Source organism: Haemaphysalis longicornis, unplaced genomic scaffold (genome assembly GCF_048455015.1).
Source record: "Haemaphysalis longicornis isolate Haplotype H1 unplaced genomic scaffold, Haemaphysalis longicornis Haplotype H1 scaffold_10, whole genome shotgun sequence".
Taxonomy (NCBI): Eukaryota; Metazoa; Arthropoda; class Arachnida; order Ixodida; family Ixodidae; genus Haemaphysalis; species Haemaphysalis longicornis.
In genome coordinates, this window is record NW_027526204.1 from 29,705,947 (window position 1) to 29,728,010 (window position 22,064).

Consider the following 22,064-nt stretch of genomic DNA (forward strand, 5'->3'; position numbering starts at 1 on the left):
AATCCAAGCTGTGCAGTCTTCCATGTGTCAAACCTAGAGTAGAACAACAAGCACACCGAGGCCACTCTAGGATGGCGATTGTAAAGGGCACGTAACAATCAAAACAATACGTAGGGTACCCAACCAGTTGCGTCTGAGAGATTTTTAGTCAACCAAAGGCAGATAGGCAGAAATGTGCGAAGCAAAAAGGGACGTATGAAAAACTACTAGGCGCTTCATGTATAAACTACTAAACGGGCCCACACAAAGTGTGGAGCTAAACTAGCGCATTTGAAAACGTAACGCAAACATCGCTCCGCCGATTTGTGCAATCAGAGATACAATGAAAGTTCAGCCCTTCTAGATATGCTATTTATGCGTAGCAGGTCTGAGAAGGCAAAAAAATGCGAACGCAGTTTTTTCAAAAAATGGATGGGAAGCTACAATTGCCTATTGACAAAGCACGAGCTGTCTGCTGCACTTTCGACGTGTGGTACATTAGCCTAGGTGTGGGAATTATACCACACAAAATGCTGAAACGTTTAAGCAAAGACACAAAAAGAGCTATACTTTTTAAACAACGCAATACAGAAATCTGAATGTTATAAAACCTACTTGAATAAGTAGCGGTACTTTTAGACCTGATACAAGCTAACAAGTATCTTCAAACGTCAGCTTCTGATCAATCAGAACTAGCAGCTGTCAGGGAAAATGTTTAGAGAAAATGATAAACAGACGCTTCTAATTACCTCCAAGAATATATTGCTCTACACTACTCAGGTGGCTTTTTTGAACGGGCCGTATGAGGTAACGAGTTTAACCCCCTTCGAATCCCATGTTAGAAATGCATTTTTGCTGAAGAAGCACTGCGTGTCGACCTAGGGAAAGCTTACGGCACAGCGTGGCATTATGATTTTTTGCTTGATCCTAGGTTACATGGCAAGAAGCTGCGTGTTGTAAAAAATTATTTCACATAAGGCGCGCTCTTAGTACTACACAGCAATGTTTCGTAGTGAACGTGCAATCAACAAAATTCTGTCCTCCAGAGAGGCATTGCCAGTTGGTCGCCTTTATTGCCAAGATAAATTACTCGACAAAATTTATCTCTCTCTTTCTGTACAGTATCTACATGTCAATGACATCGGTTTGTCTTCTTATTTGTCTATCTGCGAAAGTTCACTCAGCGTCGTTTAAAAAGGATTTCGAAATTGGGCAAAGAAAAATAGTTTTACTTTAACAGCAAACAAAATTATGCCTGTTGTGCTTAACAACCAAAGAGGCATCCGACCAGCAAAAAGTCATTGATGTGAAAGAGAGAGAGAAGGAACGTTTAATCGAGTAAACGAACAAAATATATTAGCTGCGGGGTTCGATTGGAAACCAACTTACATAGGACACATTGAAAATATAAAGCTAAAAGGTGGGAAAATACAGACCCGCCTATAGTTTTATCATGACAGTCATACGATACATGTTATCGTGTTTGAAAAGCTTCATTGAAAAAACTGAAATGCTACCTCATGATTGGAAAAGCGCAAATGTCACACCCATACACAAAGCTGGGGACCGGAATCAAGTATGCAATTATAGACCAGTATCTTTAACGTCAGTCTGCTGTAAGACACTTGAGCATATTTTGTACTCGTCTATGATAAAATATCTTGAGGGAAATCATTTCTTTTCGCCAGCTCAGCATGGCTTTCGCTCTGGTTTATCGTGTGTCACACAATTAACTGAGTTCATTCATGATGTTGCCTTCTCTTTCGACCAGGGCCTGCAAGTAGGCGCAGTATTTTTAGATTTTAAAAAGGCGTTTGACGTAGTGCCACACAACCTCTTGTTGCATAAGTTATTACTTTTAGGAATCCCTAGTCGCCTTCTTGGTTGGTTAAAACAGTACCTTATTGCACGGGAACAACGGGTAGTCATAAGTGGCACTTCATCATCACCAGTTGAAGTTCTGTCTGGCGTGCCCCAGGGATCAGTTCTTGGCCCGCTGCTGTTTTTGGTTTTTGTGAATGATCTACCCAATGGTATCCGGTCAAATATCAGATTGTACGCCGATGACTGCGTCTTGTACTACCCTGTCAAAGTGTCAGTGATTCACATGTATTACAATCAGATTTATTCAAAGTATCAGAATGGTGTGCGCAATGGCAGATGAATTTAAACATAGCTAAATGCTACCATGTAACATTTACTAATAAGAAAAAACCACTGCAGTGTAGTTATCTTTTAAACAATAATGTATTACAAAGTGTACAACGACTGAAATATCTAGGTGTAACATTGAACTCTAAATTAGATTGGACAGACCACATTCATGCAACAGCTGCAAGAGCTTCTCGGCTCTTGTACTTTTTTCAGAGAAATTTCAAACATTACCCTCAATCACTAAAAGAAACACTTTATTTCACCAACATTAAGCCTATTTTGGAATACGCGTCCGCAGTGTGGGACCCATATACGGAAGTGTTGAAAGAACAGCTGGAAAGGGTACAGAAGCGTGCCGCCAGATTTGTTACAGGGAACTTCAACTTCAATGTAAGAAGCTCTGTCATCCGAGATAACTTAGTGTGGCAAACATTATGCTCGCGTAGAAAAATTTGTAGGTTAAAGCTTCTCCATAACATTAAGATAGGGTCAACTGGAATTAACAAAAACACTTACCTAAAAACGCCGAATTACGTGTCCGCACGAAGAGACAATTTAGAAAAATTAAACCGTTCCAGGGCCGCATCAATGTATTTAAGTATTCCTTTTTTCCCAATACAATTAACGATTGGAACATGCTCCCGAATGAAATTGTGCGCTCACCAAATGTTTTGTCTGCTCTTGAAAGTGTTTCATGAATGCTAACATTTGATTTACTGCTTTTGACCGTATATTGTTGCTTTGTTCGGAATTATGTTCTGTTGCTATGTTCTGCTGCGTTCTGATTAGAGACAAACCTGTATTCCCATTATATAGCTTGCATTTCTATGATTACTTGTTGTTTTTGTGATTAATAATTAACCCCCCTACAAAAATGCCCAACGGGCGCTGTAGGTATTTGGAATAAATAAAATAAAATAAAAAATTAAATTCCGGCTTCACTGCGCCAGCATCATCTGCACGTCTGCCTAAAAAGCAGCCCTTTAAATATTACTCCCTTTACATTACGTTTGGTTTATTTATAGCTGATAAAGCGCTTTTCATTGCAGCTCCCAACAACAAATGGACCGTGACCAAGAAAGAGATCCAGAAGGCGGAGAAGGGTGGTGAAGGTTTTGGGGAAGAGGAAGGTGGCGGAAGCAGCCGAGGCCTTAAAAAGGGTGGACGAGGCTTAGATGATAAAGGTGGGGGTGGGGAAGGCGAAGAAGAAGACAGCAAACGCCGCCGACTTAACAAAGTTCCCGATGGCGGCAGTCAAGAGGAAGGTGCCGGAGGTCGCAGATCAAAGAAAGGCAGAACTGATGCCAGTGAAGAGGAAGGAAGAAAACGCCGCAGACCTAAAAAAGCTAAAGGCGGTGGCAGTGAGGAGGAAGATACCAAACGCCGCAAATCTAAGAAAGGTAGAGGCGAGGTCAGTGAGGAGGAAGGCTCAAAACGCCGCAAATCTAAGAAACGTAGAGGCGAGGGCAGTGAGGAGGAAGGCTCAAAACGTCGCAAATCTGAGAAAGGTAGAGGCGAAGGTAGTGAAGAGGAAGCTGCCAAACGCCGCAAATCTAAGAAACGTAGGGGCGAAGGTAGTGAAGAGGAAGGTCCGAAACGCCGCAAATCTAAGAAAGTTAGAGGCGAAGGTAGTGAAGAGGAAGGTACCAAACGCCCCAGACGTAAGAAAGGTAGAGGCGAAGGCAGTGCAGAGGAAGGCAGCAAACGTCCTAGTCGTAAGGAAGGCAGGGGTGGCGGCAGTGAAGGGGAAGGCGCCAAACCCCCCGGAACTGGAGAAAGTGGTGGCACCAAAGGTGGCCACGGGATTGATGGTTACAAGTATCATGAAGGGGTGAGTACAAAATTTTGCACCTTGGACGTTCTGAAATGCCAAAGCGTTCTAATATTTGTAGACCATCTCATTTATTTTTAGTTTGTGCATCCGTGTGCTATGCTTAAGTGCGCTGCTTGAAGGAGTCATCAGGCTTGCCTTAGGAATAAACTTCACAGTATTTAATTACCTGCAATTCTGCTCTCTTTTTGGGCTGCTGCATGCTTATGGAATCAGCCCATTGCTAAGTTCATGCTAATGGAATCTATGCTAACGGAATCGATTTGCTAATGGAATCAACCCATTGTGAGTGTATATCTTAAAGCAGGGGTAGGTACTGTGTTTGAGTGGACCCCGTTGGCATCGTTGAATTGAGAACAATGTACTGCAGACACAAACTTTAGTGTACTATTATTGTAGTGAAAGAGATATACTAGAGTGCCACGTATACTTCATTCTAATGTGGAGAACATTTTACTTCATTTATTCAAGCTGCGTACTTTAATATAAAAATAATGTGTATTATGTATTTCGTTTGCAGACGTAACGGCTTGGCAGGATCTCCTGCCATTTCATAATTGGACAAGTTTTATATTAACTAAGCCTTTTTACTGCAGCCTCGCGCCCATATTTCATTCCTAATGCAAAGAGGTTTCAGCTGGTTTTCAAACATTTGATAACATGAAGGGCGCAGGCAGAATCAAAGCTCCCGAATTGGAGGGAATGGCGTTTGTGAGATCTTATAGCCAACTTTTCATTTGTTCGAGGTGATGAAGAGATGGGATTGGTGCGCTAACTGAGTCTAATCTTTCTCGCAGTAGAAATTAGTATTTCTACATGGTGGATAGCTCCCGTCGGTATCTTATTACTCGAAAATGCAATCAGTAACTTCGCCCAAAAAACTGTGCGTGTGGTTTTACTGACTCTCTGGTACGCACAGAGCTTAGGCCCGTAGTATACGTGTTATGAGTGAAAGGGAATACTAAGACAAAAACACCCTTGCTCTACTTTAGCACACCTAATTCTTGCTAGCCAGCTGATGCATTGTCTTGGGAGGCCTCACATAATCTTTGTGTTTGAATAAAACATATAAGTACTGCAAGGAGGCATGTCGGAATCACCGGCTGCATCTGTTTCTACGATTTCGGATACCAAGAGACGGGACTGGTTACAGGGCGGCCCTCTTTAAATACCTAAAAAAGACAGCCATAAATCTACTTACTCTCGCGTGAATGCTGGGCATGACTACCTTTGGTTATTGTTTGATTGCTTTTGGCGACGCGGGGATAAATACGACAACGATGGAAAGCAGTGAGCACGCCAATGCGGGCTTTCTGTACTAATTGTTGAGCAACGATGCAACGATAGCACGATTAAAAAACGAAACGGGTCTGCCATTCCAGCTGGAAACAAGTAAATCCCTTTACAGCGAAAATGTAGAAAATATAATATATGTTTGTCACTTTGTCACATCGTGTGAATGCCATATTAATGTTGTTTAAGTAAACGCAGCCAACGTTGATCAGACGCTTTTACAAGGTAACTCATAGTTTGTGTCGCGTACTTAAATTTGAGTCGACCCCCACCTGCAGTACCATACTCGGTGATTAATTTCGGTGGAAATGCAGCCAAGACTACAGAGGCAAACTACGCCTTTTCACTGTGCAGCTGGAAGTAGTTCAGCGAAAATATTTTGCTTGGTGCAACCTCAAAATAGATAGTTCCAATATTTAGCCTTGAAGCGATAATTCCAATAAATATAATGGCCTGTTTATGCTTTTTAAGTTGCACCTTTCGCCACTGGAGCCGCATAGGTTCTGTTAAGAAAGAAAAAACCTTGCAGTCCTTGTTGACAGCAGGTTTCTCTCCGTCCGGTAGCTCGCCACTTATATATATGGGTAGATAGATCGTTTATTGCGCATCATAGTGGTACAAGTGTTTCGATGCCTTCCTAAGCCCGCAGTGCTTGTGGGCGGAAAGGCAGAACAGCAGCACCAAGACGAATAGTAAAGGAGGTTTTGTAGATAGGGAACACATTACAGGCAAAAATACAAAATTACGTTGATTCCTCTGTCATAAGAACAGGTAAAACACGATAGTGAGATGTGCAGCGAAATCTGCAGCTGAGCATGACTTGCGGGTCAGCTGCTGTCTTGTGGGTGCGCTTGGTGAGCGACGTCTTACAGGCGGGTCGCTTCGGCAAAGTCGTACTGGCATCATTTCCGTGACGGATATGACGTCAGTGAAATCTTAGTGTATCCCAGGATAAAACACTTTCTTGGTAAAATATAAACTTCGAAAACGAGCAACCCTAAGCATTATGTACTACTTAGTATCAGAGGTTGCTTCCCCGCGACAAGACCCTGTCTGCAGGGCTGCACCCTTTACAGGCCGCTTGCTTCGTTGTACTGGCGTCATTTCTGTGACGGATATGACCTCAGTAAAATATGTGTATCTAAGAATATAACACTTTTGTGCTAAAAACATAAAGATCGCGATGACAAGCAGTCATTTGTCTAAACGTTGGAAAGCAACGGACAGATAGTACACCTCTGAGGAACTGCATACCTTATGGTTATTTGTTACCGGTTGTGTTACCAATTCTAACCGCTTGTTGCCCGTCAGTAAAATAATTTTGAAATAAATCGGCGAACTTCCCCCTAAACCTTTGAGTTTAAGCTTGTGGATAGTACTGAGTGATCAACTGTGTCAACAGCTGTAGTCATATCAAGAAATAAAACTAAAGCTATTTGATAACTGCCGAAGCGGCATCACCTAAATAAAGTCTTCAAGGAGGGAAAGAGTACCATTTTTCTTGGTAAATCCAAGCTCAGTCTTTAAAAGAATTGAGTATTTTGTGTAAAACTTCATCCCAAATTCTGAAAGATGTTTTCCATCATGTGGGATACAACGAATAAAATTCAGGTTCACAGATAGGAAGCAATCTCAGTCGTAAATTACAAACAAACGTTTTGTTTTAGTGCATTCCGCGGAGGACGTACAGCTTCAAAGGTCATCCGTTTTCACACAGAGTGGAAGAGAACTAATTGTAACACAAAAGTATTGTATTCTCGGATACACCAAGATGTTGATGACGCCATATCAGTCATGGAAATGACGTCAGAACAACGAACACCGGAGAAATGCGGATGGTGCTGCCACTTAGGAGAGGCGAAGCGAAGTAGCGCGTCATGACGCTAACTAGCACCGAGAGTTGGCGTAAGCCGTGTCATAGTGACGCGGACGGGCAAATGGCATGGACGCCGACTGATTTCATGCGAAGACAAACGCCAGCGTGAAGCAGAACGCGTTTGCGCGTTCACGGTTCAAGCTAAGAATTCCACTTCTCGCGTTCCCCACGCTGAGCTCGTCGCAATGCAACAGCCTGCCGTATACGCCGCGGCGCATAACCAAAGTGGTCGCACGTTTCCTGAAGCGACCCGCTAGCAGGACGTCGCTCACCAAGCACACCGATAATACAACCGCCACCCCACAAATCATGCTCCTTTAGCTGCGGATTTTGCTGCACATTTCATTTTCGTGCGTTACCGATTCCTGTGACAGAGGAATCAACCAGAGTTTTTTTTTTCTTCATCACTTGTGCTGCTCTGCCTCGGTGCCTTTACTGGCGCGCTCTCCCCCTTTAAACTCTGATTACCCCTTATCCTCTGAAGCTCGCTTTTCCCCCGTACATCGTCGTTTTCCGAAGTAATCTAGCGCATTTCTCAGACGGGGCTTTTGCGCTCACGCATCAAAGTTTTAACATGACGTGGCTCTAACCACATGTGAACATGAGCTTCTGGACATGCGTTTTCTTACAAATTCTCAGTTTTAAGGTCGTAGATTACGAGTCCTATGCTCGTTTTCTTGGCTGCAATTGGTGACTGACATTCTAGACTAGCCTTCAGACAAGACCCCTTGCCTCAAATCGGCGTCGGGGTCAGGAAGTAAGCAGATAAAGATACGGCGCTCTAGCAACACTTTATGCCCGAAGCATAACGACAAATCAGCATTGCTAAATACGGGGTGAATAAGCCTTCAATGGTCGCTGCAGCTAATTCATTGATCAACGTTGACTCAAGTGTCTTCTCCCTAAACAAGCCATCTCAATTATCGTGGAGCCGCACCAAAATGTTCGTCATGCATTGTCCCTATGCATATCCTTATGCAACGAAAAGGCTAATGAACGTTACCTTCTCCGCACTTGTAGTGCCTCTTTGAAGGCTTGTTCCCTAACACTCGTTCTTTCTTCCCAACACACAGGTTATTAGTGGTGACGAGCCATTGGACTTCGAGGGCGATTTCACACCAATCATGCGAAAGATTCAGAGACAAGTTTTGAAACGTCACAACAGGTTGAGGAAGAAGCACGGTGTTCCTCCTCTAGAACACAGTGAAAAGGTAAGAAGCGTTCGAGCGGAAATAGTGCTTTAAGGGCCCCAACAATCTGGGACGCTTCACGGGATTTTTTTTTCATCGTACAATGAATTTTACAACCGAGCACCAGTTGTTAAATGTTGCGTACTTCGTCAAAGCGGTTAAACAATATATGACGGACGAAGTTACATGAGCAAACCGAACCACTTCCACTTCCCAACTTTGTTATTTGCAATAGAGAAATTGGGTCTATTGCAAACCGCAAATGGCCATGGCGACTACCGCAGCTTCACCTGATTCAAGGACTGGCAGCTGGGCTAGTTGGTTCATTGCATAAATGGAACAGCGCTGAGACGGGACAAAGTGAAAAGTAACAGACACGGGCGCTGTGTTTGTCGCTGTTTCCTTTGTCGTGTCTTAGAACGTCTTACCCCTGGTATTGCTTCTCTTTCCCAAGCCTATTATGTCAATTTTAAGCGGTCAGGTTTAAAAAGTGTTGAGGTTTACAGGCGTAGAAAAATGTCTCCATGACGCAGTGCCGGTTGTGAGGTTTAAGCATCGGGAACCCATAGGATTCATAAAGGGGTAAAAATGCTTCGCCATATGGCTAAACAAACAAAAGTGCTATCTAAAAAGCAAGGAAGATCACCTTAAATAAAAATGCAGCAAAACGCCGCTACCATGCAACAAATCACTCCTATACGGCAACATGGGAGTGATAATTGGGGGTGGAAAGATTTTCACTAGCCGTAGTAGGCTGAAACTAACAGGTCCTGACAGAGCTGGGATTGAACCAAAAACAGTCGTACCATGAAAACCAGGGGCTCATGTAAGCCAACTGAAGTCGTGAGGAGCGACATGAACCGCGTGTTTTGCCAAACCACCCAAAGCAAAAATACTGTTGAGGGTCAAATTATAAAATTTAAAAAGTAAAAATTTTGCACGATGCCCGCACATAATTTTGAAACTTAAAAGTGCGAGCATCTCCAGCGGCGGCAAAGGAAGGAAATTTTGCAATCGAACAAAAAAGTTAGTCGAACGAACGCTCTGTTACAGATTGTCAAAAAGAAAGTGAAGGGACAGGAGATGGTAAGGTGAGGAAAACGACGGAACCGAAATGGTAAATGGTAGGTTTATAAAGAAGACAAACAGACGCTTAGCCAAACATTTTTACGACAACACTCAAAGGAGTGCATATCTTTTTGAGGCCTGAGCTGCCTCCTTGAAAACACGGACGTATGTGAGCAAATATTCGCCACACAATGACGCATGTGAGCACCGCGGAGAAGACCGGTAGCAGTCGAGAACTCGGTATTTCAATGCCGAAGTATCCACTCAGTCTGAACTATGGATCATATTGTACCTTTATGAAGTTCCAGGCTTATCCATCGAGGAAAGCGTTGTGTCTTGCGCCGTGGAGACGGCCACACAGCGGTTAGAGTAACGGCGGAGCAGATAGTGAGAAAGGGCGAATACAGGGCCGCGGCAACGGTAGTTATTTTGAGAGAATAAAATAATAAATCCAATATTAGTCGCCCCTAGTTCAACAAATAAACATTCCTACAGTCAGAAACCTCCCCAGGCAAGATCTTTCTTGCCATCACCCCGATTTAAAAGAAAACCCGATGGTCGTCATGATAATCGTCATCCCCTCAAAATACATCAAGCACGCAATCGCAGATAAAACTTTTACTGAATGCCTAGAACCCCATTCTACTCACCAAATGAACCTCCGCATTATTACACAATTTGGACAATTATGACAGCGTTGAGGAAGTAATTAGGTACAGTATTTGTCAAAATTTTCTATACCAAGCCGAAAGTGCGCAGGCCGCGAAAAATTCAATGCACAAAATTTATGTCCCAATCTAGGCTCTACATTTTATGCTGGAAAGCTAGAGAAAACACCTTTCATTGTTACTGTCATAAAGTATTTTTGTTACAGTTAAACGTAAAGCTTATTATTTGAATTCTTTGTGATTGAAAAGGCTTAGAATTGGCCTAGAAAACTTCAACGAAGCGTGTATATTAAAGCTGAGTGGTCTCGTGACCACTTTCCAAACAGCTTGCTACACAAAACTAATCCCTGCTGCCTTTCTAATTTTCACAGATGTGTCGTCACGCTCAAGCATATGCCTACTGGCTAGCTAAAATAGGAAAAATGAAGCACCGAACTCACAGCAGGAAGTACGGAGAGAACCTCTTCGCTTTGTGGGACCCCAGCTCCAACAACGTTTTCCGCGGTAAAGTAGCCTTGGCAACACTCCTTCACTGCTCTTGCCTTTTCTATGAATCTGATCGGTGAATGCCGCAGCGTCTCACGAGGCAACCTAACTGGGCAGACCAAGTGCAGGCTAATGTGCAAGTCAGCAAATAAAAAACTGCCTCCGCTTGCACTCTTGGTGCAAGGCTACCGAAACAGCAGAGCTGGCGGCCCGTCTCCCTTGGTCGGAGACCCGGCTGTTGCACCGCACATGAATTTCTGAACTTGCTTCTGAAAGTTCTTCATGACTGGCAGGCCCAGATTGTTTTTTCTGCAGCCGTTTACATCTTTCCAAAGGTGGACCGAGTTGCTACACGGAATAACAACCCGCGGTAACTAGCTTCGCAATTTCGCAGCCTGTAGCGCGAAATCAGCCTCTTTCTCCCCACTTCAGGCATGAGCTCACGTGAAGTGGAAATAAGAATGGTCAGGAAAAGAAAAACAGCACTGGAAATAGGAAAATCAATCCACAAATTCTGGGCAGAATGTTCACGAAGGTCGAGCTGGCCGACGGCGGACGCGCCTCACGAGGCGCAAGCTCACGTGCACCGGATATTTTATCATGGTATTTTTTAGACCTCCCAACGTCACGCAAGCCCACGCGCAAGCCTGGCCGACGCCGGGCGTTCCGCACGAGGCGCCCGGTCACGTTCGGTCTTTTCTTGGCATTTTTGGTTAACGACATGGATGGGATCCATGGTTGAGTACCCTTTCCCTAAACCCAGCCTGCTCCCTGGATTGATGGGAAGCCAGGATGTTACCTGTGCGGCTAACTATAACTTTGGTAAAGAGCTTGTAAACAACGGAGAATAGGCTGACAGGTCTGTAATTCTTGAGGTCCTTGGGATCGCCCGTGTTAGGAATCAGAATAATGTTGGCGTTTTTTTCCAGGCGTGGACACTTTTTGATTCATCGAGCATTCCTAAATTATTACCATAATATCTGCTCACTCCTTCAAAAGATGTACGGTTATGTGCCGTCACCTGCAGCTTTTCCTCTTACCATGAACTTAAGAGAGCCTTTCTTGCCTCTTCTTTAGTTACTAGTTCCAGATTCGAAGTTAAGCTTGTACTCTCAGCCCTATCCCATTGGTATAACGTCGCTGGCATAGAGTCTGCTGTAGAATCGCTTTGTTACCTTTATTACCTCTTCCAAGTTGTGATTCATGTTACCCTGCTCGTCTCTGAGTGTGTAGATCCTGTCTTTGCAGTTGCCTTTCTCTTAGTTGCTTTCAATCTTCCCCTATTTGCAGCGTTCCCTCGACCATTGTCATGTTATAAGGCCGAATGTCTTTTATATTACTTTTGTTAATTTCGACAGCTCAGCCAATTCAATACGATCCTCCGTACTTGACACTTTCTTGTTCCTACGTTTGGCCATCAGTTCCTTGGTTTTTTAGTGAGTCTTCCTGTTTGTTCTCTACATGTTGCTTTTACCGCAGCTGCTGCTGATTCACTGAGTGCCGATGTTAGGTTTTCATTTAGCCTGTCTACACTGACTTCCTCTGCTCGTTCAAAAGCGAGAATTTGTTTTTTTGAAGAGTTATTTCAAACTGCGGCAATGTAGCTCTGACTGATTTTATGCGGGGTTTGTTAATTTTCATGAGTTTCGGTCTTCCTCATCTAAGATTCGGCTTATCTTGCATCTAACCATCCTGTGATCGATACTCCGAATCTCACTTACCCCGCCTACGTCTTGGATGATACCAGGGTTGTCACAATAAAGTCGATTTCATTTTTCGTTGTTCAATCGAGACTTTTCCAAGTCGATTTCTTATTCTTTAGTTTGTAGAAGAATGTGTTGATTAACTTCACGTTGTTTCTCTGTGTAAATCCCACCAGTGTATCTCCTTGACTGTTGCGATTATCTAATCCAACGTTTTCCACTGACCATTCTCCCATTTCTCCCATTTGCTTCTTACCGACCTTTGCTTTGAAGTCTCTCACCACACTCGTGAATTGCATTGTTGCCTTCTTCTTTGCTCATTCGACGTCCTCGATGCAGCTATGTACGGCTTCATCATCATAGATGGTTGTAGGCGTATATACCTGCACAATCTTTAAATTGTATTGCTCGTTTAGCTTAATAACAATATCCACCACTCTCTCACTAATGCTGAAAGACTCTTCCACATTTCCTACTATTTCTCTGAGGATTGCAAATCCCACCCCGTGTTCTTCCTTCTCTTGGGGCCCTCTGCAGCTGAGAACATGTCCAATAGTGAGCTCAGTGAAGCTTTATCCTGTCCTTCTAATTAGCTGTAACCCTATAATATGCCCCGTAATGTCCGAGAGCTCCTCTAGTAGTAAGCTAAGCTTCCCTCGCTGGAAAGAGTGCGTGCGTTGAACGTTGCCAGGGTCAAGTTACAATGGCAACCTTTCCTGTATCACTGTTCTGCCCGCCGCCGTGGACAGGTCCTCTACAGCTGCTGGGGGCTGAATGCCGAGAGTTGAGTTGGTTCATAGGTGGCGGCCAACTACTACGTCAAAGTGACCAGATCCTCCTCTGATGAGGGAGTGCTGTTTTGTCCCTAAGAGCCTTCCTAGCATGGTTGAACTTCCCCAGTGTGCCCCTTTTTGTTTTCCGGGAAGGTGGTTACTTCCGAAGCAGGCAGGACTCCGTACCTGCTTGTGTTCGGTACATACAGCAAGAAGAAAAAGATCGAGAGAGCGGGACGAGTTTCCAGCCGAAGAAGTTGTCCCGCGCGCCCGTAGTGATACCTAGCCAGAGTTTGTCGGTTTGCTTTTTTACACGCGCGGTTCTGACGAAGTAAGCTGAGGCGATGGCTTACTGATGACATTCACTGACGTCGGGTCATTGGAAAGATAAGCTACATCAAGGCAAGTGTATAGCTACGAAAGAATGGCTATTTGGAAGCTCCGCTTACGAATGGAACGCTGGCCAAGAGAAGCTGGATGCTCAGCTAAAGTTCAGCTGGCTAGTTTTAAGCTCAGCCCGCGCAGCTCCGCAGCGCCATTTAATGGAAGATTCTCGAACGTACGGTGGATGTTTTTTTACATGCCGGTTTTGGCTATAACATTACCAAGAAAGCGCAGGCGAGCTGATTTCACTTGTCAAGCTTCGTGAACAGCAACGCAATAAAGCGACTATGGCATTTAAAGGGTCCCTTTCTCGCAGAAGTTAGCTAGATTCGCTTTGCTTGCCTGTGCCTCAAGTGCGCCCTGCTCGACGGCCCCGACGAAAATAAAATAACGCTTATAACTTCAAAACTATTGCTTCTACGAGGTTAAAATTTTGTTCAAATGATCTCCAGAACACTATGAAAGATGGGTGTGAAGTGATAAAAACTTACATGGCAAATGTTCCTCCAAAAATGTGAAAATTCGCGCACCTTTGCCCATGCCCGTTAACTGAATGGAAGGTTCCCTTGTTCACAAACAGAATATTTTTGTTCCGGACGAGCGAGCGGCACAGCTTCCTAAATGTCATTTTTATTTATTCCCTTGCTCAGTTGTCTGTACTCCATGTACTCACAACCTCTTCTTGAGAATATTTCTTGCCATATTCACTGCATTATGGTTCGCGAGGGCTTGCTGTCATCTTGGGACTGAAATAGCTGTGGTCCTCACTATACGCGTTACCACCTCTCACCAGAACAGTTTTCTTAGTTTTTTGCCGCAAGGAAAGAAAGAAGGAAAGGCTAGACGAAATAAAGCAACAGCAATGGAAGGCAAGAAAGCAAAGGGTCCAGTCGTTCAGGCCTACCTCGGACGCCAGTTTTATGTAACAAGTTCAAGAGCTGGTTGTAGAAAGGGTCCTCTCAGCCTGGTAAAGCTGAGAGGACGGCCCATGGGCTGCACTCCCGGGCTGTCTGCGGGCCCGGACAGGTGCTGTGACGTCACGAGCAGACAGCCTATTGAGAGCTGACGAAAGCAAAAAACTGTGGTTGATGCCTCTGTCATAGGAATCGGTAAAACACGAACGTGAAATTCGCAGCGAAATCTGCAGCTGAGCACGATTTGCGGGTCGACGGCTGTCTTGTGGGTGTGTTTGTGGTGCGACGTGCTTCTGGCGGGTCGCTTCGGCAGAAGTGTACTGGCGTCATTTTCATGGCGGATATGACGTCAGTGAAATCTTGGTGTATCTCGGCATAAAACACTTTCTTGTTAAGATATAAAACACGTGCTCTTTAGTACTAAAAACAGCTGTCCCCAACAAGGCCCTGTGTGCAGGGTTGCACCCTTTACAGGCCGCTTGCTTCGTTGTACTGCCGTCACTTCCGTGACGGATATAACGTAACCGAAATCTTCATGAATCGCGGAATAAAACACTCTCGTGTTAAAATATATCGTGCACTACTCCCCGCAATATGGCAGACTATTGTGGTATGAAGTATTGTTGCAGGGGATACCACCCAGTCCGAAGAGGTCAGAACAGTAATGGCGGGTATTGGAGCTTCCGAGCCGCGTTTGCAAATAGTCACTCCTGGCGTATTTGTTTGCTCTGTTAGAAACTTGCCGTAACTTTTATTACGACCGCACTGTAGCCAGACCGTGTGTACTGAACATGGTTACAAGAATTTGGGGAGGAAAAAGAAGTTGGTCAGCTCCCACCTCCGAACTGCCAGAAACGATAAAGGGGCGTTAAGCGGGTAGAGGGCGTGGCGAAATTCGATAACTCCGTCTTACGGCATTTTCTGCGGACGTGCCCGGGCGGCAAAATTTCTGAACCGTGCGACCGAAAACAGGAGCGGGGTACATTCCTGATCATAGGCAAGGTGTAACTTTTAACACTTTGTAACACACACAAATTGGAAATCCGGGAGTCGAAATGCTGCCCGGTTTCAGGCCTCCCCAGGACGTTGAAACCTATGGGCAGTTTCACTTCTGCCGAAAAGCTATATGTAGTTGTCAAAACGACTTCGCACGGCCTATGAATTTGTTGAGACGGCTCTGTCGCGTGGATTATGTGATGTGTATTCATATTAAAAGAATTAGGTAAAGCCTGTTACGCGACAGCTTACACAATCGTGAACTTGCTTGTGCCACAGTAGTGCCTCACTCAAACTATCAAGGTAGGTTCAAACATTGGGTGGGGAGATAGAAGGGCTCCTTAGCCGATTCCGTCAGGTCCGGGTACGTCCTACGTACCAACCATCACCAGGGTAATGTTTGCTAAGTTGATTCGGTTTGCTGCCTACTCGCGCACTGTGGTGTACTTCGCGAGACAAGGTGTAGTAGAAGAAGAGAGCTTCTCTGCGCATGGCCGATAGCGGAGAGACAGCAAACCCCAAGGGAGAGGTCGACATTTATTGTAACTGATGTGACAGGTAAAAAGCGCAAATGTCCATGGGTACGACGTCTGCTTCCGCAACTTCCGGTTCGAGATCTCACGTTACCTCCCGTACGCCGGCGGCTTTCACGCGCATGTGTCCGTGTTGTTTAGTTGTCACAGAGTGATCACCTTTCAGAAGAGTCCCTAGTAGGATTCATAGTTGTTATAATTAAATGTGCGATGCATGAGCGTTTCTTTTTAGGTGGAAACAGATAAACAACAAGCACACGCGCGCGTGAAAGCAGCCGGCCTACGGGAGGCCAGGAAAGCTGTTGAACCGGAAGTGGTGGGGATCCGCGGGAGGAGACAATGTACCCATGAGCCTTTGCGCTTTTTACCGGTCACCTATTGACTCGGGTTGTTGTATCATTAGTAAGTAAAATTTCCGCAGACCGAATCTGAAGGCCTGCTGTGCAGTCTACATGAGAAATAAGCTTTTGTCCGCTAACGGTGCGGTACAGAGCGCGCTTTTGGCGGAGGGTCGCCAGCGTGAGCTGTAGAGCGGGATTTCAATATTCTCCTAGAATTCCTTACCAAGCTGCTCTTCATCACTGGATATCTTCAGAGGCGCTTTTTTATTCCGCACAGTGATTCCCGATACAATCAACCTCTGACATGACAAAGTGGTCTTGCGCGGGTAATTTTTGTAATTGTGTATTTCCCAGTGGAGAGCAAAAATTTTGTCGAGGATTTTATGAAACAAAAGCTTGAAATACACAACCTGAAGTAAAATGGCGCCGCGCCCGTCTAGACGAAAACTTTTAACAAACGATTTCGTTTAGAAGGCCTATAGACACGGTATGGATGATTAATCGTGTGTATTTTTCAGCCTTGGTGTTAGGAGAAATTTGTATTAGAACCTACCCTCTTAAACAAAAATAAATCGAATGTGTTAGTTACTGCGTTCTACTCTTTTTGAGCCGCTGCCGATTTAAAAAAAACAAAAATTACGAACCGAGCGTGTTCGAGTTTTACGCGCAAGGCAAGATGGCTGCAACAGTATCATTGACGTTCAGTTGTCAGAAGCATGCGCGCTTGGTTTTCATCGGCCGCTGCGCTGCACTCACTTGTTCGTTTGCCCATAACGTGTTAGCAGGTTAATAAAAGGCGCGAAATTAGATTGGGGGGATAGAGATAAAGAAAATAGGTGTGAAAAAACCTGTTGTAATTTTGTATTATGTACAAGATATCGCACGGGTTAAAAGACGTTGCTAACCGGTATGATGTGGACGTGGTTGTCTCGGCCCCAAACAAACTGACCAGGTTATACGGAAAAATAGATGGAATGCTATTGCCGAATGAGAAGCGAGCAAGAAAACAAGCATTCCAAGTGAAAAATACTTCCCACTTTGTGCCTTGTGCAACGTGTGTTGTTTCTCTGATACCGATGACGTGTGGCCACATGTATGTAGGACAAACTTGGCCATGCTTAAACAAACGTCTGCAAGAACTCAAAGACAAAAAAATGAAAGCACGGCTCCCAACTATGGGAACACTGCACCATGGATGGGTGTTCACCCATCTTCTCCGATAGCCCAGTTTTCTCACGGCGTCGCGATAAAACCACTCGAGAGCTGATAGAAGCATTTCACATTAAAAGGTCTGGAGATAGCTATGTTAGTTTCGTGTTAATTGTTTTAACAGACAAATAATATTTTTATCTCTGCCATTCATTGCGGTCGTAGCAGTTTGCTGTTTTAATGCCCTTTCCTTTCGATTGTCACGTGTACACCGCTACGCAATTGATCCCTGTAAAAAGTGACTTTCATGGTTTTATCTTAAGTGAGATGAACGGACATGAGATATGGAAAGGATATATTTGTGTTTCTTTTCAATAAACAAATAGTTGCGAGTTAGCGCCGTGTCGTCTCTGTTATTTTCTACTTTCCTTCATGTTGTGTGAGCGCTTCCACCTTCAAGATGAACCGCTACCAACTACTCCAATTTTCCGTTCTACTGCGTTAGCAAAGTTTACCACGTAGTGTCCCCAGATCACCCCTGTTTTCCGCATATTCTTTTGCAGGAAAAACCGCCGTGGAGTCCTGGTACCGCGAAATAAAGTACTACACCTTCGGAAACGAGTACGTGCCTAAGGCAAGCCACTTCACACAGCTCATGTGGAAGAAAAGTAGAAGGCTGGGCACAGGCATAGCCACGTACAAAGGCAACACCTACGTTGTGTGCAACTACGACCCGTCCGGAAACGTGATTGGTCGTTTCTCGGAAAATGTGCCCAAGCCCGGCAGTCCTTACAGCGAAAGAGAGGAAGGTGAAAGCAAAGGACACGAAGGTGGGGGTGGCAAAGGACACGGAGAAGGCGGCGGCGAAGTAGAAGAAGAAGAAGAGAAGGAAGAGCTTCGTACTGGTTTCCAATTTCGTGATGGGGTGAGCACAGATCTGCGTGCCTGCTGTGTTGTCAGACACAAAAGTAAGAGGAACCACTAGGAACCTCTGCGTTCTCCTCCGATGATGTATCACTGTGCTAAGTTCGAATGCGGAGGCGCAAGGATTCGTAAGGTTTGGACAAGGAATGGTCTTCAAAACACTTCTGTAGTTTGCTCTTCATTGATATGTGCATGATGCTATGTACAGGCGCAAACAAAATTCAAGTGCATTTGAATTCTTCCCCTGCGCCTATCTAACGTTTAGGCGGCCGTTCGTCACTCAGACATAGATTATGATTTAGGCAGCCGCAAAGGAATGAGACACGAACCAAATATTTGTGATAAAAATACCCCAATTTTCACTGATGCAAGCCAAATAACTTCGCAGTTCTGCAGCGTTGCAACTATCAGGAAATAATTTACTGTCATATATCAATCTATTCATTGCTTTCCTTCTCAGAATAAAAACTGTCGCCTTTCTGGGTGGACCTCACATTTGAAATGTGCGTTTACCATAGTGGTAGCCGTTTAGCCAACCAGTTTTTTAATGTGCACCGTATACAAAACATGCACAAGCCTTTATCCGGCGGAATTCATGACGCAACGAAACAGGAGGAAATAGGCGTGCCCGCGCAATGGGGTCACAGGAAAGCGGCCTTCTGCGCGCGCCCTTATTCCTGTGGACTTAAAAATACTAAGTCCCGCTACGGCACTGACCCACGATTGAGTTGTCGCCCGCACGATGGAGTTGGAAATTCTTATAACACAAAATAGTAGTCTTTTGTAGTCTCTGTCGTCCTTGTTTGCTTGTCAAAGTTTAAGCGCTCTACACTAAAGCTATGCAGCACCAACTAGCCCCTACAGACGCCCTGTTGACGCTTGCTCAGCTTGTTTATTTTTTAAGCTTGTTCAGCTGCTATCGGAATACTCACTGCTGACATACTGACTTCAATACCTTTTGGCCCCGCATCTTGCACGTATTACATACAGCACCAGAGACAAAGCTGAAAAAAAATTGTTGTGATGGCTAACTTCGCGTATTTCCTTGGTTAAATAAAGCGTAAAAACTGCTTGCAAGTAATCCTTTCTGGCACGCCGGCCATAAGTGGCACGCGTAGGGAACATTCCCATTCTTCCGCTTCCCCTCGCACTTCTCCCACCCGCCTGTCCTGCACGTATCCTATGTGCAGGGCGCCTACCCTGCACATAAGATACGTGCTTGCCTCTCTCAACCTGGTGGCTTCCGTCATAGCATCATCGACTTCACACACGGGCTACTCACGTTTTTTCGTAAAACGCGTGACAGAGGCGTGATTATAAGCGGAATCAGTCGTCAGTTTGTTGCAGAGCAAAAGAAATGGCTTATGCCCTACTAATCCTGCCACTGGTGCTACGTTTCCTTCTACGACTAGACAGCGAAACAAGGAGCATAGAGAAAAACATTTCCCCAAATCTTCATGGTGGTAAAAAGCGTAAGCATTCAAAATACGGCGCGCTGAGTAGACTTCAGCAACGAATATTTCAGACAAACCACCACGCTTGTTATAATAAAGGCCTCTACAGTTAACTTATTTGTTTTTCATGAACCTCGAAAACTTTGACGCGAGTGTGCTCTCTCAATGCAGTGACAGCCCTCTCCGCAAAGTGGACCCCGCGCAGGAATGCTGTTTATGAACTTTATGTCCCCAAAAGGTTTCTAACCGTAAACTTGAAGGATCTTGAAGGCAGCTAAGTTTTCTCTTCTCGTTCGTTTTCTTTCTCCCGGACACACAGGTTATCAGCGATGACGACGAGCCGGAGGACTTCAACGGCAGATTTACGAAGTCCATGCGCAAGCTTCAAAGACAAGTTTTGCTACATCACAACAGGTTGAGGCGGCGGCACGGTGTACCACCTGTAGAAAACGATGACACGGTAAGAAACGTTTCAGCCGGACAGATGCGTCAAAGTGCCTATGAAGATCGCTTACAGCTTTGCTCAATTGGAAAGAACTAGCCTTTGGTAACTCATCAAGCCCTGTTCCAACCAGTAATGACGTTTTTGTGATGAAAAAACGCAACTATTCCAAAACTCAAATTCGCGCTAACGCAACAGGTCACACGTTAGTTATCAATGGAGTAACTGCTCGTTACCCTTCAAGTGATTCGGTCAACAGAATAGAAGTCTCACTGAAATGGCCCAGTAATGATTCTTGGCGGATCCGTAGGTCGGCGGCTCCCAGTCACACAGACAATGTTCTGTGACGTCATAGAGAGACCACCCGTAAGTGTCACGGCGAGCCACGGGGAAAGTATCAGGGTGTAATCAAGCACCGGAAAATGGCGGCGGAGTCCCTACTGCTTGATGTGTTTTCTTCAATATATCGATTACTTCTTTAAGGGTTTGCGATTAAAGTGCCATCTTTGGCATCAGGATACAGCAGCCTTTAAATTGCGCCCTACATTTATTTTCTTTGTGGCCCATGGGCTTCGAAACGCAGGCTGGCCTCCCGGCGTATTGTCATCTGACCACGATTAGCTACGGCAGAAACGAGGGGTGAAAGAAATGCCTCAAAATAACTGCCAAGTGTAAATGTTACCTGGCAGACAAAGAAAGGAATAACAGCATACTTTTCTTGGTTTACATTTCCAAGTTAATGCGAATAAGAAGTTATTCCAGAAACACAAATTTGCGTGGCTACGAAATGGTCATAACGACATGAATTGAAAAAATGACTATGCCAACCAAATAAGTAGAATAAGTCATAGGGGTTTGTATCTCCACTTTTTGAGCCACGTCAATTCAATTTTTCTGAAGGCCTAATCGTTGACTTCAATGAAGAAAGACCTCTTAAAGAAGCAATATTGTTCTAATTTTCACCTTTCGGTGCAGCCGTGGCTCAGGTAAAACATTGTCACTTTAGCTAAGCACCATTTTACACGTGCTTTTGTCTTATGTTTTATTTTTTGCACTTATCTTTGGCGTCACATTTTGACGCACCTTTAGGTATGCAGCCACAGAAGCTCCTGCTTAGCCTGCTGGGCGAAATAAAATCCCCAACGCAAACCCGTAAAATCGAGTAAATGCAGATTCGCTGAAATTTACCTAATGAACAACAGCTTCCCTCAGTAGACAGCTGCTAAGAAGCATTTATTAAAATGGTGTGTGTGTTAAGCGGTGCAGTTTAGTTACAAAAATTGTGTGTTTAACAACAGGCTATATTTGAGTAAGAGTTCGTTTCGTGGCGTTCCTACATTAAAAATGAGGGCCAAAAGTAATTACAGCCGAACTTTGCTAGCAATTCCGTAGCCTTCTGAAAACAGTCAATACATTGTTTCTACCTTGCCGACAGTATATTTGTGCCAGATTTTTCGGACCCTATGCTTTCACTGGTATTTTCCTTAGGGGTTCATATTAGAAGCTGAGCTGCGTCAAAACCTTGCCGGATTAATACACATGCAATAAGAAATATGAGATATTGTCGGTGTCCTCCACAAGCACTTAGTCGGAACGTTACCAAATTCCACGACAGAAAGTGAATATATGAACATTTTCTGATTTGCCTGCTTCATCGTGCCAAAGACATAAAAGTCTGAACGTGCAGTAACAAGACACATAAATTCTAGGTATGTTCCTAAAACGACCTTAACCTCCCCAGCCCTATGCTCTATCTGAAAAGCGGTAACCCCACGCACGCGCTTGCGCGCTTGATTTTACGCGCTCAGGCGCCCGGTCACGAGGCGAAGCGCGTCGCGTTCCCGAAGGTCTGGCATGGCCAGATATTTCGCGCCTTAATCACCGAGACGGCACAACAAATCGTCAA

The 22,064-nt window shown here is 44.6% G+C and overlaps 1 protein-coding gene across 1 annotated transcript in view; it reads left to right on the forward strand.

Annotated features, from left to right (window-relative positions):
- LOC144158325 (uncharacterized) overlaps nucleotides 1-22,064 on the forward strand; it is a 93,009-nt gene that overhangs the window by 22,074 nt on the left and 48,871 nt on the right. Inside the window, exons 3-7 of the mRNA XM_077689146.1 lie at nucleotides 3,183-3,964; nucleotides 8,207-8,344; nucleotides 10,431-10,563; nucleotides 17,902-18,263; nucleotides 20,036-20,176. Of these exons, the coding sequence (XP_077545272.1) occupies nucleotides 3,183-3,964; nucleotides 8,207-8,344; nucleotides 10,431-10,563; nucleotides 17,902-18,263; nucleotides 20,036-20,176 (1,556 nt within the window). The remainder of the gene's footprint in view (nucleotides 1-3,182; nucleotides 3,965-8,206; nucleotides 8,345-10,430; nucleotides 10,564-17,901; nucleotides 18,264-20,035; nucleotides 20,177-22,064) is intronic.